At 42.8% G+C, this 17,076-nt stretch overlaps 1 protein-coding gene across 4 annotated transcripts in view; it reads left to right on the plus strand.

Moving 5' to 3' along the window:
• The window catches only part of MYOF (myoferlin), a 178,356-nt gene that overhangs the window by 22,555 nt on the left and 138,725 nt on the right, over positions 1 to 17,076 (plus strand). For all 4 annotated transcript variants that reach the window (XM_070363810.1, XM_070363812.1, XM_070363811.1 and 1 more), the window contains exons 2-3: positions 6,011 to 6,066; positions 8,458 to 8,549. In XM_070363810.1, coding sequence (XP_070219911.1) covers positions 6,011 to 6,066; positions 8,458 to 8,549 — 148 coding nt within the window. The remainder of the gene's footprint in view (positions 1 to 6,010; positions 6,067 to 8,457; positions 8,550 to 17,076) is intronic.

Consider the following 17,076-nt stretch of genomic DNA (forward strand, 5'->3'; position numbering starts at 1 on the left):
AAAATACCTTCACAGCAGCATCTAGACGAGAGTTGAACAAACAACTGGCACCACAGACTAGTCAAGTTGATACAAAATTAGCCGGCACCCTGGTGCTTTCGGCCTGGATGGACCAATACAGACTAGGAGTCATGGTGTTACTCTCACCTTTTCAGTAAGGGCTCCGCACACTGGTAGGTGGACAGCAAAGGAAAGTTTCCGTGCCAGAGGGTGTGGTGGCTTGGTAAAGAGTGCTTGTTCAGTTCTTCGGAAACCTTATTGGGAGGTTGGCATGAGAGTTAATTACTGCAGTGTTGACCTTCACAGATCTGAGAGAGAAGTAATTGTAGTTAATAAAAAAAAAAAAAAAAACAGGAAATGTCTCAAAGAATGCCTTTGAGTCCAGAGTGTATCCTGCATTTAAATCAATTGTTATATTCCAGGTTGAAAGTTTTTAATTCTTTACCATAGGAAGAAACATATCTTCATAACATTAGAGGTGGAAACGGGGGAGGTAGGAGTGTGAAGAAGGGGAAAGAGTTTCTGGTAATTTAATCTACTGATTAGTGCCTGTGGCTGAGACCTTTGAAAAAAAGACATGGAATTGAATAATTGAATAAGTGTGTAACTGTGGTTGTTGATAAGACAGGAATTTATGTACTTTCTTTTTTGGCTGACATGTTTATGTGTGAAAATAGGCTTTCAATAAAATGTAATGTGGACACATCTTGATTAAAAAATCAAAGCCGCCTTCTTGGAAGGGGTTGGGCTGGGTTTTTCCAGAAAGCTAGGAGCTAATGCCAACTTCTTAATCTTTCCTTATTAGCCAGAGAGGTAGGAGGATAGTTGCAGACTAGTCCTGAGTTAGAGGATTTCTTCCTAGCTCCCTGACCCTGGGCAAGTTACCCAACATTCTGGGCTTGCTTTGCTCATCTGCAGATTGGGGATATTAACAGTGCCTACTTTTTCGGCTTGATACAAGGGTTAAAGTTAAATGAAGTGAGGTATGTGAAGGATTTAATACAGACCTGGCTGGGAGGGAGGGTCTCACTATTAGTATCAATATTATGCGTAGGTACCAGGTGTGGCAGGAAATTCCACAGGGATAGCCGCACCAGTGGCATCTGCTAGGACTCTGCCCTTCTGCTCTGTTCTCAAAACAGCTGAATCATGTGTTCAGGAGTATGTCTTGGCAGACTCGTTGAGCAAATCTTAGTTTTTCCTGTTGGATAATGAATTCCTGAAGTTATGGAGTCAGTTTCTAATATCCTCCTTCCTAAGTGACTTGAATCAGCCAAATGATGCTTTTCCTGTCATTCAGGGCTTCACGGTGTGACCATAACCTTCCCACACAGCCTGGTTGCCTTGATTCCCTTACACATCCTCTGGTTCCAGCCCACTGGGCTGTGTAGTGTCCCCAGACATTACTTGTTCTCCATCCATGGCTGACCCACCATGCTGTTGCCCTCATCTGGAGTGACATTTTCTTCCCAGGTCCCCATTTCCAGTTCCTTCCAACCCCTACTCAGCCTCTGCTCCCCAGCGTGAGGCTCCACTTCCTCCACTTACCTCCACTTCCTCTGAATCTGTATCTTCATCTATACCCCTCTTTCTGAAAGAAGCTTTCTTTCTGTATCAGACACCTGTAGCCATATCTACCTCCCCAAGGTCGGGACCCCAAGGTCTTGGGGATCTTTGTATCTCTCACAGTGACCTGCTCAGTGCTTGGCAACTGATACTTCAGAAATATTTGTTGGATGGAGGAATCAGGAGGTTGATTAATGTCATGGGAGAACTCACTTAGTAGACCATTTCCATGGGCTGAGCTATGAGGTCCCTGACCTGGCTGGTCATCATTCCCATTATTACCCCTCTTATGGGAGGAAACTCCAAGATAAAAATAAAACACGATGGAACTTTTTATACTGGGTGAAAACACGCAGGAAGATTTGTTTGGTTCTTCTATTCAGTAACCCATAAACTACATTGATGGAATGTTTGAGACCAGGAACTATCTTATACTCTTTTTCTTCAGTTATTAGCAACATCCTTGTTAGGCCTTATGCTCAGTTGTGGCCCACTCTTTGGGACCCCATGGACTGTAGCCCGCCAGGCTCCGCTGTCCATGGAATTTTCTAAGCAAGAATAGAAAATGGAAATAGAAATGAAATGGGTTGCTATTTCCTCCTTCAGGGGATCTTCCTGGCCCAGGGATGGAACCCTCCTCTCCTGTGTCTCCTGCATTGTCTGGCAGATTCTTCACCACTGGGCCACCTGGGAAGCTCTCCATTAACATATAGTAGGTGCTTAATGAATGTTTGAGAATGAATGAACAAGTGACCTTTATCACACTGTTCAGCTGCTGACTCTGGAACAATCCCCACTGGGGGTGGAGAGTCATTAGTACCAGGCTTGGCATCAAGACAGCCTTGCAACTTGCCTTCCTACACTGATCCCCAGGTTGGTAACCAGGCTTGGGACTCAATTCAAGTGAGTAAATGCTGGCTCTGTTTAAAGCTTCCCTGGAGCCCCTGTCTTAGCTCCTTGTCTGGGATCTTAGAGACTTAGAGGAGACTGGAATTTTGCTTCAAGACCATCCTTGAGTGTTGCCAGTCTTAAGGCTTCTGCTCAGTTTCTATAAGTTATTTGCTGCCTTCTTGCTTTTCCTGTTGGCTGGGACCTCATGTTGCCCATCTCTCTCTTGAAGGCCTGCCATGACTTCAAGGTCCAAATTCACTCCTTCCTGACTCAGGTCTCCACTCCATTCTCCCACCTCCCCTAGCCTAAGCCCAGGATATGGCAGCCAGCCAGCATGGTGGTGAGCTGCAGTGAGATTAATGGTAACCCTTTCATGCTTGTCAAAGGCAGAAATTCCTAACCTTTGTCCGGGTCCCTAACTCATCTGAGAATCTGATCAGAACAATAAACTCTGTCTCCAGAAGAACTCTCAGATGTCATATTTTATGTCTTGGAGCAGACAGTTTTGGACACTTTTAGGACACCCTGAAACCTGACCTTGGACTTTTCCTATGGCCACTGCCCAGGATCCCAAGCCCACTATCCACATCGTGCCTGTGCATCTTCTTTAGTCAATATTTCTGACAGCTTCCAGTGCGGCATCGGTGGTGGCAAACACACACTCTGGGTTTGAAGCTAGGAGATGTAGGTGCAGATTCTGTTTCCTTGTTAGCTGTGGCTTGAACAACTTAACCAGCTTTTCTTGATTCCTGTTGAGAATGTTTACCTTGCAGGGTTAGGGTAAGCATTTAGAGACACCGAAGTAGAATGCACAGCCTGGCACCTGTAGATCGTTCTCTAGAGGGAGCAGCTGCAGTTGTGGAGAGAAGCCATTTCTTCCGTTTCCAATTTCAACAGCCTTTGCAGGGCTCCTTTTTGTCTCTCACACTTTCTGGTACTGTAACCAGAGAGAAAGCTTGAGAGGCTTCTGTGAGATGAGGGGAAGAGTGAGTGGACTCAATAAGGAAGTGTGGGAGGGGAAATGAGGACCGCTTCTAGGTGACATCAGAATCCAGTGAGGGGCTCTGCACAGAAAGCCTATAGTCATAGTCAGGATAGATCCAGGCATGAGCCGATGAGTAGAGTCCTGCTGAACTTTGAAAAGGGAAGCCAGCAGGGCGATGGGAGCCTACTCAAGTGGAAAAGTTAATGCTTAGCCGTGAGGGTGCTGCCTCAGCTTTGCTATGCTGAGGTCGTGGAAGAATGTGGTGGCTATTCCCATAGCTGGCCGTGTGCTGGGAGCCTTAGCAATGTGACATTCAGCCGAACAAAAGCCACTACCTCCTGCATTCCACTACAGTAGAGGGGAAGCTGTGGAGTGGTTCAAAGCATGGCCACTGACGTGGGACTGCCTGGGTCCATAACCTAGCCTTGACCCGCTTAATAGCAATGTAACTTGGAATTCCTTACTTGACTTCTCAGTTTCCTTAGCTGTGAAAGGGGGATGGAAATGATTGTACGTAGGATTTTTCAGGAAATTGGGTCATGTGAGATGATAGAAAAAATATACATCGCCCTGACCTGCTGCTCATTGTTCCTGGCACAGAGCTCCTAAAACCCTTGTAATTTTCTAAGTGATAAGAACAGTAGGAACATTTCTGGTTCTAATCTTTGACCCCATCTCTAACATAGGGCTCCTAAAACCCTTGTAAATTCCTAAGGGATAAGAGAGGGCAGTAGGAGCATCTTTTGTTCTAATGAAGCCACTCTGGGTGGACTCCTGGATGGGGGCTGGTCACCGGAAAGACCAAGCCATGATTAGAAGTTTGGAATGTTCAGCCCCACCCCCAACTTCTCTCAAGTGGGGAGAAGGGCTAGAAGTGGAGTTAATAATTGATCAAGCCTATGTGATGAAGCCTCCATTAAGCATCCCAGAAGTATGGGGTTCAGAGACCTTGCAGGTAGGTGAGCACATCCATGTACCAGTAGGGCAGTGCACCCCAACTCCATGGTAACAGAAGCCCCTGTGCTTGGGACCCTCGCAGATCTCACACAGCATATCTCTTCAGCTGGCTGTTCCTCTATATTATTGATCAAATCCTATAGTAAGCTGGTAAGTAACTGTTCTCCTGAGTTCTGTGAGCTGCTCAAGCAAATTAATTGAACCCAACGATGGGGTCATAGGAACCTCAGATTTGTCTCCAATTGGTTAGAAGCACAGATGACAATCTGGACTGAAGTGGGGGTGGGGCAGTCTTGTGGGACTGAGCCCTTAACCGGTGGGATCTGATGCTAAAGTGTCAGGACTGAGTCAAATTGTGGAACACCCAGCTGCTGTCGCAGAAAACTGCTTGGTAGGGGAACAATCCCCGCCCAATGCAGCAACATTCTGCTGTCAGAATGTTGTGAGTGTTCTGTGTGATAGTAAAGGAGACACACAGGCAGAAAAACTGGTTTTTTCCTCCCTGAAAACAGATGAGCTAAGGCTTAGAAAACCTTTTGTACTCAAACATTAGTTTTTATTTTGTTACGTATTTGGGGACTTAGGGATTCAATAGAAGCCCCTGCTCTTTGGACTTTGCTCCAAGGAAACTTTAAGCACGAGCTGGATTAACATTTGCTCATCTGGGTAGGTATACTGTCCAGTCTCAGACACACAGAAAGAACACCTTGTGTCTTCAGGAAAAAAATGATCCAGGAGTAAGGAAAATCCCCAATTCTCTGCTGGTCCTAGAAAGCATTCATCTACTAATTATTACCTTGTATTAAGTCTGTGAGAAGGGGTCTAAAAATCTGTCGCGAAGTCATGTCCAACTCTTTGCAACCCCATGGACTGCGGCATGAGGATCCTCTGTCCTCTACTATCTACCGGAGATTGCTCAGATTCATGTCAGTGAGCAAGTCTAGCTTAATCTTTAAGCTGTGTTGGGGTCTTATCACTTGCAAAGGCAGCATGGGCTTCAGAGCTGAAATTCCAGGTTTATATTAGGCACCACTCCTGCATATGAGGTCAGACACGTTTCTCAACTCCTTGGAGTCTCAGTATCCTCATTTATCAAATGGGATACCTGTGGGTCAAAGGTTACCTTTGTTGACTTTCCACAACAAGCTGGGGAGACACACAAGCTCTGGGTGACTTTGGTTTGCAGGATTTGGTGAGAGAGAAGCAGAGGCTTATGGCACGTCTGTGATTTTGAGTCTCCCAACTCTTGGCTCTTTAGGGATGGGAAAACATTTTTTTAGGCCAAAAATGCTGTTCACTTTGGCAAACTGATTCAGGTAGTCCCCACCCTAGTCAGATGAAGGTAAAATGTAGGCATTGTACCTTCCCTCAGGGAAGGTTCTTTGAATGAATGAGTGAATGACACTGGTTCTGTTGTTGTTTCAAACTCATGTCCTTAGAGGTGATGATGCCATCCAACCATCTCATCCTCTGTCGCCCCCCTTCTCCAGCCCTCAGTCTTTCCCAGCATCAGGGTCTTTTCCAATTAGTTGGCTCTTTGCATCAGGTGGCCAAAGTGTTGGATCTTCAGATACTTCTAATTGATTGCTATCTCTTATTTTTTATTTGCAGATGAGAAAAAGAAAACAAAGAAAGTCGATAATGAACTCAACCCTGTCTGGAATGAGGTATCTTCATTATTTTACAATTTTGTTTCACTGGATAAGCTACCTCTGATTGCTCATCTTTGGTCAGAGGTTAACCCTTCCATTTGGAAGGAGAATCTCTGCCCTTTCGCCCTCACCCCCTCCATCTCCCTTTGTGGCCCAAAGACAGCAGAGCAGTTCAAGGAGACATAACAGTGACGTCTGCACAGTGGTGGTGTGGCAAGTGGAGCCTGGATAGGGTGAGGAGGCTGGGGTTCTAGCTCGGTGCAGCCATGAACTTGCTGTGTGACCTTTTCCAGTTATGCTGCAAATTAGAGCAGGGGGTGGGATTAGATCCTCTCCAGAGCCCCAGAAGGGAAGCTCAGTAATTAAAACCATATCTGCATGTGATTAATTGAGTGTAATCCATGATACTTGGAGTGTCTGGAAGTCATTTTTTTTATGTTGATAAAAGTAATACATACTTAATGTAGAAATTTTGAAAACTTCAGCTTTAAAAAATTACTTTTGACCCTACTATCCAGAAGTGACTGTTGATAACATCTCAGAGGTATCAATAAATGTTTATTGAGTGAATATATTTATTATGTTTTAAAATCAGCAAATAAGTATATAGTGAGTACAGTTTCCTATCTTTTTCTTACTATTATATCCTGAGCATATACCTTTCTCATTCCATTTGAAAACCTTTTAATTACTTGTGTAATATTGTATTGAAGTAATGTAATTTATATAGCTCCTCTGCCTGTTGACTTTATTTTATAAATGGTTCAGTGTTTAATATATTTACAGATATGTGAAGTTTTAAATTCTTTCTATTGAGTAGGATTTTCCTATGCTGACTAATTTTTGAAAAGTCTATCATCCACCCCATTGTTTTTCCAAAAGCTAGGTCAAACCTTTCTGGAAAAGTACAGTGATAAATATCTTTGTTATTTTGCTAAGTTACCAGGCTATGAAGACTTCCCCTTCACCAACTGCAAACCTCTTCCCCTGTTCCCCTCCTAACTAGTTTCAGTATCCCTATAAGATAAAGATTACTCATTCTCATTGGATGAGGCCAAGACTGCAAGTTTCCTGGTGCCTTCCTGAAAAGCCCTGCTGGTCTCATATAGGTTGAGAGGAAATTCCACTGCTGCAGTTTCACTGGAACCCAGAATACAGCCAGCTGGACTACCAGCTCCCTGAGAGCAGAGGCCTGTCGGGTTGATCCCTGTGGGCACTATGGGATCCTAGCACCTCACACACAGCTCCAAGACTAAAACAAAAAGTACATACATGTATGCATTTAGTTGTGTCCGACTCTTTGCAATCCCATGGACTATAGCCCACCAGGTCCTCTATCCTTGAAATTCTCCAGGCAAGAATACTGGATTGGGTTGCCATTCCCTTCTCCAGGGAATCTTCCTGATCCAGGGATCAAAGTTGGGTCTCCTGCATTGCAGGCAGGTTCTTTACCATCTGAGCCACCAGGGAAGTCCAATAATTTAATTTTTTTTTTTAGTGGTAGCATACCACTTAAGTTTGTGCTCAATCCATGTGGCCAATGGCAGAGAGGAGTGTGGTCACATGAGTGGGGTTGTTTTCCACAGGGCATCATCCATCTCACACTATTTTGTTTCGGACACATTTTTCCTTATAATGCATATATGTTTATCAAGGAAATTTCCCAATTGAAATTTTATAACTGAAACCAAACCTAAATGAAATGCCAATCCCAAACCCATTGGGGTTGGTGGGCATCTTCTAATATGACCTGTGAGATGCCTCCTCCATCCATATCAAACATAATCAGGAACTGCTTTATTGAATTCATTTGTTACATAATTAAAGGCATCAGTGGTGCTAAGTGGATTTCTTTTTTTGTTTGTTTGTTTGTTTTAATATTTACCCTTAGAAAGCAATTTACTGCTTTAAGATGAGAGACTTGCCTGACTACCGCACTGACTGTGGTGGGGCTTAAAAATAAGGGGCTGATGCAATTCAGAAAATGTTTTCTTAGATTTATTCATCTCTTTGTTCACTAGTAATATGATTAATTTAAAATTAACCCTTAAAGCATTTTTCATATACAGATTTCATTCTATTCATGCGACAGTTGTGGTAGGCGTTAAGTCTAGATCTCCGCCCATGAGATGGATTTGGTCTTGTTGAAAGCTAAGGAGCCTAGAAAACAGGGAGCTAGGAGTAGCTACCAGGCCCTCTGAGGCTAAGTCTGGTGTGCTTTCCCACAAGTCTCAGCAGCTTCCAGGTTCAGAATTTGATCACTTCTGTCTCACTGTAGAATTGAGGACTTGAAAAGACTGTCATTGGTGAAGATGAACCAGTGTTTATTAATAGTATTGGTGCATCTTATTATATTCCCAGATCCTTTTAACAGACTTTTTGTCTCCATAACCTTTCTGTGGACAGATTTTGGAGTTTGACTTGCGGGGTATACCGCTGGATTTTTCATCATCCCTTGAGATTGTTGTGAAAGATTTTGAGACAATTGGACAAAATAAGTAAGTTGATTTTGATTGTTTTTGTCATTTTACATATTGTTGTACTATTGTTTGTTTTGTTGAAGGAAAACATCTTTAATAACATAATGTTTTCAATATCATTGTGCTTTAATTCTGTCCGCTGACCCCCTTCCCACTTATGAGCCAACATCAGACGTAGCTAATCAATCACTATGATTGCTGTATTCCTAAGAGGTTGGAAACATGAAGCCACCACTGCTGTTGCTAAGTTGCTTCAGTCGTGTCCGACTCTGTGTGACCTCATAGACGGCAGCCCACCAGGCTCCCCCATCCCTGGGTTTCTCCAGGCAAGAACATTGGAGTGGGTTGCCATTTCCTTCTCCAATGCATGAGAGTGAAAAGTGAAAGTGAAGTCGCTCAGTCGTGTCCAACTCTTCGTGACCCCATGGACTGCAGCCCACCAGGCTCCTCCGTCCATGGGATTTTCCAGGCAAGAGTACTGGAGTGGGGTGCCATTGCCTTCTCTGGAAGCCACCACTAGTCTATCCAATTTGTATCCAACAGGTACTTACAGAGAAACCTGTTCACACTCCTGCAATTTCTTTGTTAATTACATGTAGGCACTGATGGTTTATCCAAACTGTAGCTTTATTGGACACAAAATCATTTCTTCTTCTGATTACGTGTGCCCCACGTGCATCTCATTCAGGTTCTCTTTCCAGCACTGCTTCCATTTTAATGTCTCACAAATTGAAACCAGATTCCTTGCCTTACTGCCTCTACCAGTTTCAGATGGGGAAGAGTCGTGGTAGTCCCCAGGAGTGGTACAGAAGGTTGTCTCCTGGGTAAAGGTGAGGTTCCCATGGGACTGAATGACCCCAGTAAATTCACCCCAGTCCTTGATCTAGACTTTGGCCTTAGACTCAGAATGCAATCTTAGGTTATCAGTTCAAATTAACTAAGCTCAGTAAGAATTGTTCAACTCTAAAATCATAATACTTGTTATTTTCCAGTGGAAATTAATTGCCTGGTTGAGGAGGGCATTCCTGCTCTCTGATTAATAAATTTAAATTAAAAAAAATTTTTTTATATTAGGGTATAGTTGATTTACAGTGTTAAGGTATTATAGTTAATTTACGATGTTAGTTTCAAGTGCACAACAAAATAATTAAGTTATACATATACATATATCTATTTTTCAGACTTTTTCCATATAGGTTATTACAGAGTATTGACTAGAGTTCCCTGTGCTATATAGTAGGTCTTTGCTGATCATCTATTTTAAATATAGCAGTGTATATATGTTAATCCCAAACTCCTAATTTATCCCTCCCCTTCTCCCACCTTTACTCTTTGGTAGCCGTAAGTTTTCTAAGTCTGTGAGTCTATTTCTGTTTTGTGAAGAAGTTCATTTGTATCATTTTTAAGATTCCACATCTAAGTGATACCATACAGTAATCTCTCTGATTTACTTAACTTGGTATGATAATCTGTAGGTCCATCCATCTTGCTGCAAATAGCATTATTTCCTTCTTTTTAATGACTAATATTCCACTGTATATATGTACCACATCTGCTGTGTTCATTTTCCCTGTCAGTAGACGTCTGGGTTGAGTCCATGTCTTAGCTATTGTACAATGAACACTGTGGTGCATGTATCTTTTCAAAGTGTGCTTTTCTCCAGATGTATGCCCTGGAGTAGGACTGCTGGATCATACGATAGCTCTATTTTTGGTTTTTTTAAAGAACCTCCAAACTGTTCTCTGCAGAGGCTATACCAGTTTACATTCCCACCAACAATGGAGGAGGCTTCCTTTTTCTCCACACTCCCTCCAGCGTTTGTTATTTGTAAACTTTCTGGTGATGGCCATTCTGACTGGTGTGAAGCGATATCTCATTGTAGTTTTGATTTGCATTTGTCTAATAATTAGTGACACTGAGCATCTTTTCACATGCCTTCTGGCCCTCTGTTTGTCTTCTTTGGAGAAATGTCTATTTTCCTTCATGTCGTACCACATAGGAAACCAAGTTACTCTGTATTTTTGGTTATAAGACATCATTGACTGTAAGATGTACTGTTAATAACGGGATTGGGGGAGAGGGTAAGACGCCTGATACTAAATGCCCACATCAGTTGAAGAAGCATCCCGGTGTTTAGTAATGTGAATTTCTTTTCAGATGTATGTCTTAGCCTCATGTACATTTGGTAGGATCAGAAGGCTGCAATGAGAGCAATAAATTAGAATAAATTAGTTGAGATAGGGTGACTATATACTCTGACTTACTTTGGATCGTCCTGGTTTATTATCCCAGCACAATGATTTATGATGTCCCTTTTGCTGTCAACAGTGACTTGGGTTGGACAGTGAGATACATGGTCATCCTAGTCATTGGGATCTTCTGCTTCCTGGCGTCAGACTGATAGCCCGGACAGTGCTTTGATAGATAGTACCTATGTCACTTTTCACAAGATCCTTTCTCCCGTGTAGCATTGCTAACCAATGCCTCTTATGACCGATGCATTTTTTTCCCCCCTTAAGCTACATAAATACATTTTGGCAGGTTTTGGCCCTACTCTCTTAGATCAAAAAAACATTCTAGCTTTTGAAGGTTATGCTGTACATCTCAGCTTTGAAGCAAGTATGTGATTTTCTAGCTTCACTCCAACTCCCAGAGGACAGTTTTATTTCACTGATTTCAAAGTTCTAGGAAAGCAAGTAGTTGAGCCTCACTATAACCTTCTATCTATCACTACGAACAGTCCTTTCTCTTCTTTCTTCTCCTCTTTCTGCAAGTGGTACCACTGTTTGTATTCTAGACCAGCCCTCTCCAATAGAAATATGCGCAGGCTGCATGTGTAATTAAAATTTTTCTGGATTTCCCTGGTGTTTCAGTGGTTAAGAATCCACCTTCCACTGCTGGGAACCTGGGATTGTTCCCTGGTCGGGGAACTAAGATCCCATGTGCTGCAGGGCAACTAAACCTGTGTGCTGCAACCAAGACCCTGCACAGCTAAAGAAATAAACGTTAAAAAATTTTTTTTCTAACAATCATGTTATAAAACAAAAAGAAACAGATGAGAATTTTAATGCTATATTTTATTTAACTGAATATATCCAATATTATCATTTCTATATGTAATCTATATTTTAAAAATCATTGAGACATTTCACATACATATTTCCTCATTAAGTCTTTGAAATCCAGTGTGTATTTCACACCAACAGCACATCTCTGTCCAGACTAGCCACATTTTAAGTGTTTCCTCACCACTTGTGGCTGGTGGCCACCAGAGTGGTGGAGAGTGACCACTGGTCTCAAAACCTCAGTCGGGTCTCTCTGGATCTTCTACCTTTTACCTCCCATCCAATCTGTTTTGCCAGATCTTCCTTTCCTTTCTTTCTGCTGTGCCTTGTGCTTCTTAATTCTGGTCACACCTACCAGCCTGGTTCAGGCCTTGTTACTTGATGCCTCCTCTATTTTAACATGGCAGTAAAGCCTGGCAGGCTGGCCTGAGAGCTCTCATTTGTTTCAAACAAAGTTGTTGCTTTACTGAATGTTACATACTTGGGGGAGAGAGAGAAACAGGAAACAAACAAAAAAAAAGACAAATATCTGCTGCTGCTGCTGCAAAGTCGCTTCAGTCCTGTCCAACTCTGTGCAACCCCATAGACGGCAGCCCACCAAGCTCCCCCGTCCCTGGGATTCTCCAGGCAAGAACACTGGAGGGGGTTGCCATTCCCTTCTCCAATGCATGAAAGTGAAAAGTGAAAGTGAAGTCGCTCAGTCATGTCTGACTCTTAGCGACCCCACGGACTGCAGCCTACCAGGCTCCTCCATCCATGGGATTTTCCAGGCATGAGTACTGGAGTGGGGTGCCATTGCCTTCTCCGGACAAATATATGAAGAAATATATAATAGATCAGGTCCTCTGAAGTGCTGTAATCTATGGAGAAAACTGTCGTAGCCCAAGAATAAAACTAGAGTGAAAGAATAGTTTATTGAGAGTGGGGGAAAGTTTTATATGAGGTGGTAATAAGGTGACACTTGAGCAGACACCTAAATAAAGTGAAAGAATGAGCCGTGCAGCTTTCTGGGGGAAAGAATATTCTTGGCAGAGAGAAGAACACGTGCAAAGGCCCTGAGGCAGAAGTGTCCTTGGGGGTACTGGAGCAAGATCAGGAGGTCAGAGGGCTGGGACGGGGAAGGAGATGAGACCGGCAAAGCCACAACATACCTGGCTTTGTTGAGCCATGGTGCAAGCTTTGGATTTCATTGCTAGCAGGATGGAAATCCACTAAAGAGTACTGAGTATGATCTACCTTTCGTTTTTAAAATATTGCTTAAGCTTTCTGTGGGGAGGTTGGATGTAGCAATCAGTTAGGAAGCAGGGAAAACAATACTGGGAGAACACTATATATTTATTTTATACCTGATGAAGACACAGGGGCCTCTTGGATGACAGCAGGGCAATGTTTTAGGTTTGTTTATCCAAAATATTTGTGTATTTTGGCCTTGTGTTTTCAGCTAGGCTTTTCTACTAAAGATCTGGCTTTGGGACTGTGTTCACTGCTCTTATGGGAACGTCTTCTTCACCTGGAAGCACTGGGTGGGGGCAAAGGAATTTTCTACAGGTGTAAGGCATGTCCTGCCTGTGGACTTTCCTGTTGCCTTGGAGACCAACTATGTAAACAGAGCTCTCTCGCAGAGTCTGCAGCCCCCAGGCATGTAAGCAAACTGCACTGGGCTGCCTGGGTTTGCCTGAGCTCGGAGCCCACACCCACAGGAACTGGACTGGGCAGTCTGAGCACTCACAGCGCTGGCGCATCAGCAGTGTTCCTCCCCAGGTGTAGGGAGCTGGTGGGGCTGTTCTGTGCAGACTCTGTTTTTCCTCATTTTACAGTCATCCAACCAGCCTTGTGAACTGAAAGAAAGTGAGGGAAGAGCCAGAGGAACCCTTGGTCACATGATGAACATGAACTGGTATATTTAGCTGAAATGTCAGAGTGGAAGGCTTTTCCCAGCAGCTGAAGAATGAGAGTTCCCTTTGCAGACAGGCAATGTGGCTGTCCCTTAATGAACCCTTCAAACACTTTATCCCACCAGTTCCACACACACACACACGCAGATTTTTTCTCAGAGAGGTTTAGTCATCTGCTCAGGGTCACACAGCAGGTATATGTCAGGTGTATTCTTAACTTTTATAGTCAGACCTGTACTCTTGATTTTTCCATTATACTGAGAACCTCTGACCACCTAGAGGAACCAAAATGTAGGTGGAATGATTATCTTTTACCTTTTCATGGCTGTACTGTGAGGCTTGCAAAATCTCAGTTCCTTGACCAGGGATTGAATCTGAGCCACTGGAGTGAATGCACTGAATCCTGACCACTAGGGAACTCCCTAGCTTAAATTTTTCTAATCTTGCCCAAAAAAAGAAACCCCCACTCATTATCAGAATATTGGTACCTCCTTCCTAGGTAAGAGTTTAAGCAGTCATTTCATGCTACTGAATAATCACTTAAGCTCATTCCCTACGAGATGAGTTCAGAGAAGGTATCTCATCTCATGTGATCTTCACAATGACCTTGAGAAGTGGAGATGAGACCTGAGGCTCAGAAGGGTTGAGGCTGAGACCCTGATCCCTTGACATCCGGACCCTGCTGGCACTCCACTTGAGTTTCTAAAGAAAAATCGTCTTTGGGAGCCTGGAAATGTAGGAATGAAAGATTTTTACAAGTTTTCAAATGTGTGCTGCTCATGGCAAGATGATGTAGCAGGGACCAGGTTTGCCCTCTCTGCTGACACAATCAAAAAAGTAGGTGAAATACATGCCACAGTGGCTTCAGGTATTGGGCACTGGCAGCACAGGACAGTGATCCCCAGGAGGGGAGTGAATGAGCTGAGTTCCCCGAGCAACCTGGCTTCTGGCCTGGAGAGTATTTCCAGGCTGCAGTGCTAAATGGGCAGATCCTAGTTGTCTTCCAAATTGAGGAGGTACAGGTGGGAGTCTAGAGTCATACACACAGCCATGTAACACTCACACACCCCCCACACCATTCTTAAGGTTTGCAAAGGGTTCCTCTTGACTCTTCAGGTGAGTACTAGTCAATGAGGCAACTACCCGAGGGCTGAGAACAGTTAATATTCCCACCATCCGGAGTGGGAAAACCTCCTAATTCATGAGCAGTAGGTAGTAGTCTGGGAGGAAATGGCAGCCCACTCCAGTGTTTTTGCCTGGGAAATCCCATGGACAGAGGAGCCTGGCGGACTACAGTCCTTAGGGTCTCAAAGAGTCAGACATGACTTAGCAACTAAACCACAACAAGGTACTCAGAAGGATTTTACCTCAGTAATGTGAAGAAAAAAAAACAGAAAAATCATTATTAAACACACACATTATTAGGGTATTATGAGTAGGCATAGACAGTGAAACAGGTATTATCATATTCTACAGGTTTGGGAAGGTAGCTTGAGCATGTAAAGTAGAGAAGTAGAAGATATATTAAAAAAAAAAATCCAAATTGAATGGGTAGAGATGCAAATTACAATGTCTGAGATAAAATGACCATAATTAAGAGTTTGCATTTTTAGTACTCTTTTTCTTCCCCCTCCATATGTGTGTACTTGTATATTTGAAACCGTCACATATATCCCCACACAAATGCAGAGTGAAGTTGGAGACATCATCTGAGAGTAAATCATCTGTTTTACTTATGTGTAAGAAGGAGATAACAACTTCACAATATATCTAAGAGGAAATTTACCCAAGTTCTTGCATAAGAAGTGATGGAGACAAGTGGTCAGCTGTGTGATCATGAGATTAGTTTGGTGTTGGCTCTGCTACCTACTGGTTGGGTGGCCTTTGGCAAGAGTCTTTATAATGGTCACTGGATTACTTCCTCAATAAAGGGCAAATTTTAATATAACTAAGAAAAACATAAATTTCATGATGAACAATATAATGTCTAATATCTATTGTGGGCTTACCATGGACCAGGAATTGTGTTAAAACTGCTCCACACATATTTGGTTTAAATCTTTATAATGACTTTCAGTCAGACAGGCTTACTGACATCTTGAAGTTGAGGAAAATATGGCTCAGAGAGGTTCACCAAGTTTCTTGAAGTCACCCAGCTCTTTAATTGGAACCACGTGGATTTAACCTGATAAATCCAGAATTTAACCTCAGACTTTCCAAGGTTTATTTATTTCCTGTGTATGTGTGTTTGGGTGAGGGCCAGGGTGCCAGGGTGTGAAAGTGAGTGACTATCATAAATAACACAGACTCACAGAGTGGTACTTAGGGCTATAGCATTAGAAAAAGGCCAAGCCTGGGCTATGAAATGTACTGACTCCCTAGGCAAGGGTATTTTTGTGTGTGTTTTCTGTTGTTTTTTCTTAGAGAAAACAGAAGAATTGCAGTTTGGAATGAAATTAATTTAATGGGACAGTGTGGTATTGCTTATGAGAAATTCTTATTTTCTGATGTACAAAACACCTTGTGTTCAAGCTTTCAGTACTTTTATTTCCCTTAATAGTGAGCCTAGTTTCTGCTGTTGCCGCATATAAACCTGGCAGGGGGATTTATTGAGGCTGTCCCCGTGACCTTTCCGTTTCCCCACTGTGGTTGTTGAGAAGGGTTCGGGTAGCTTCTAGAGTAGCTTCTGAGGCTCTGTAAAAATCTAAACTGGAGGCAGATGTTACTTGAAACAGAATTCCCAATTCTGATTTTAAACTGTGTTTTCAATGAAGCGGCAGAGCTATGCAAAGATCAAAGCTGGTTTGGGCTGGCCGGCTCTGGGTACCGGAAAGGCTGAACCCGCTGTTTGGGGAGACCAACTGAGTAGCTGCCACAGCCCTACTGGCATCCGTTACCATCTTGCAAGTAAATAAAGGTGGATCACAGCCCTGGAGAAAAACACCCAGAGAGACTGAAAGAGAAAGGCATTTCATAATGCCAAGAGCTGTAATTATCTCCTAATTGCACTTGGAGGACTATCTTTTAGGAGAGGAAGCTTTATAACCTATAAATCATTTGCAAGATCATTGGACTGTCTTCAGTGATGTATCAGTTTATTCATTCAACAAATGTTTGGTAATACCTGCTGTGTCAGATACTGCTCTAGGTACTGGGGTTCTACATGCCTTTCATGGGGCTCACATCTGAGTGGAAGGAACAGACAATAAAAAATAAATTCACATATAGTTTATCAGATGGTTGTAAGTATGATGAAGAAGAATGAAGGAGGGGAAACAGGGAGAAAAGATAGGGTAAAGTGTGTTTGTGTGTGTGTGTATGTGCTGGTTTAGAAAGGCTTTTTATATAAGGATTGTTCTGGGGTCTTTTTTATAATGAAACGTCTTATGAGACCTATGGCTTTAAAAATTCATTCTGATTCCACTATTTGGATTTAATGAGAATTCAGCTACAGTTGAAATTTACTTCCTGTCTAACCCTGAAAATAAAAATTGTTTTCCATGCAGATTCACAGTATATATAGCATTGAGCGTGGGGAGGGAGCTATTTGATGTATATAAGAGAAAGGGTTAGTTTTAAGAGCTC

The sequence above is a fragment of the Bos mutus genome, chromosome 26, assembly GCF_027580195.1.
Source record: "Bos mutus isolate GX-2022 chromosome 26, NWIPB_WYAK_1.1, whole genome shotgun sequence".
Classification (NCBI taxonomy): Eukaryota; Metazoa; Chordata; class Mammalia; order Artiodactyla; family Bovidae; genus Bos; species Bos mutus.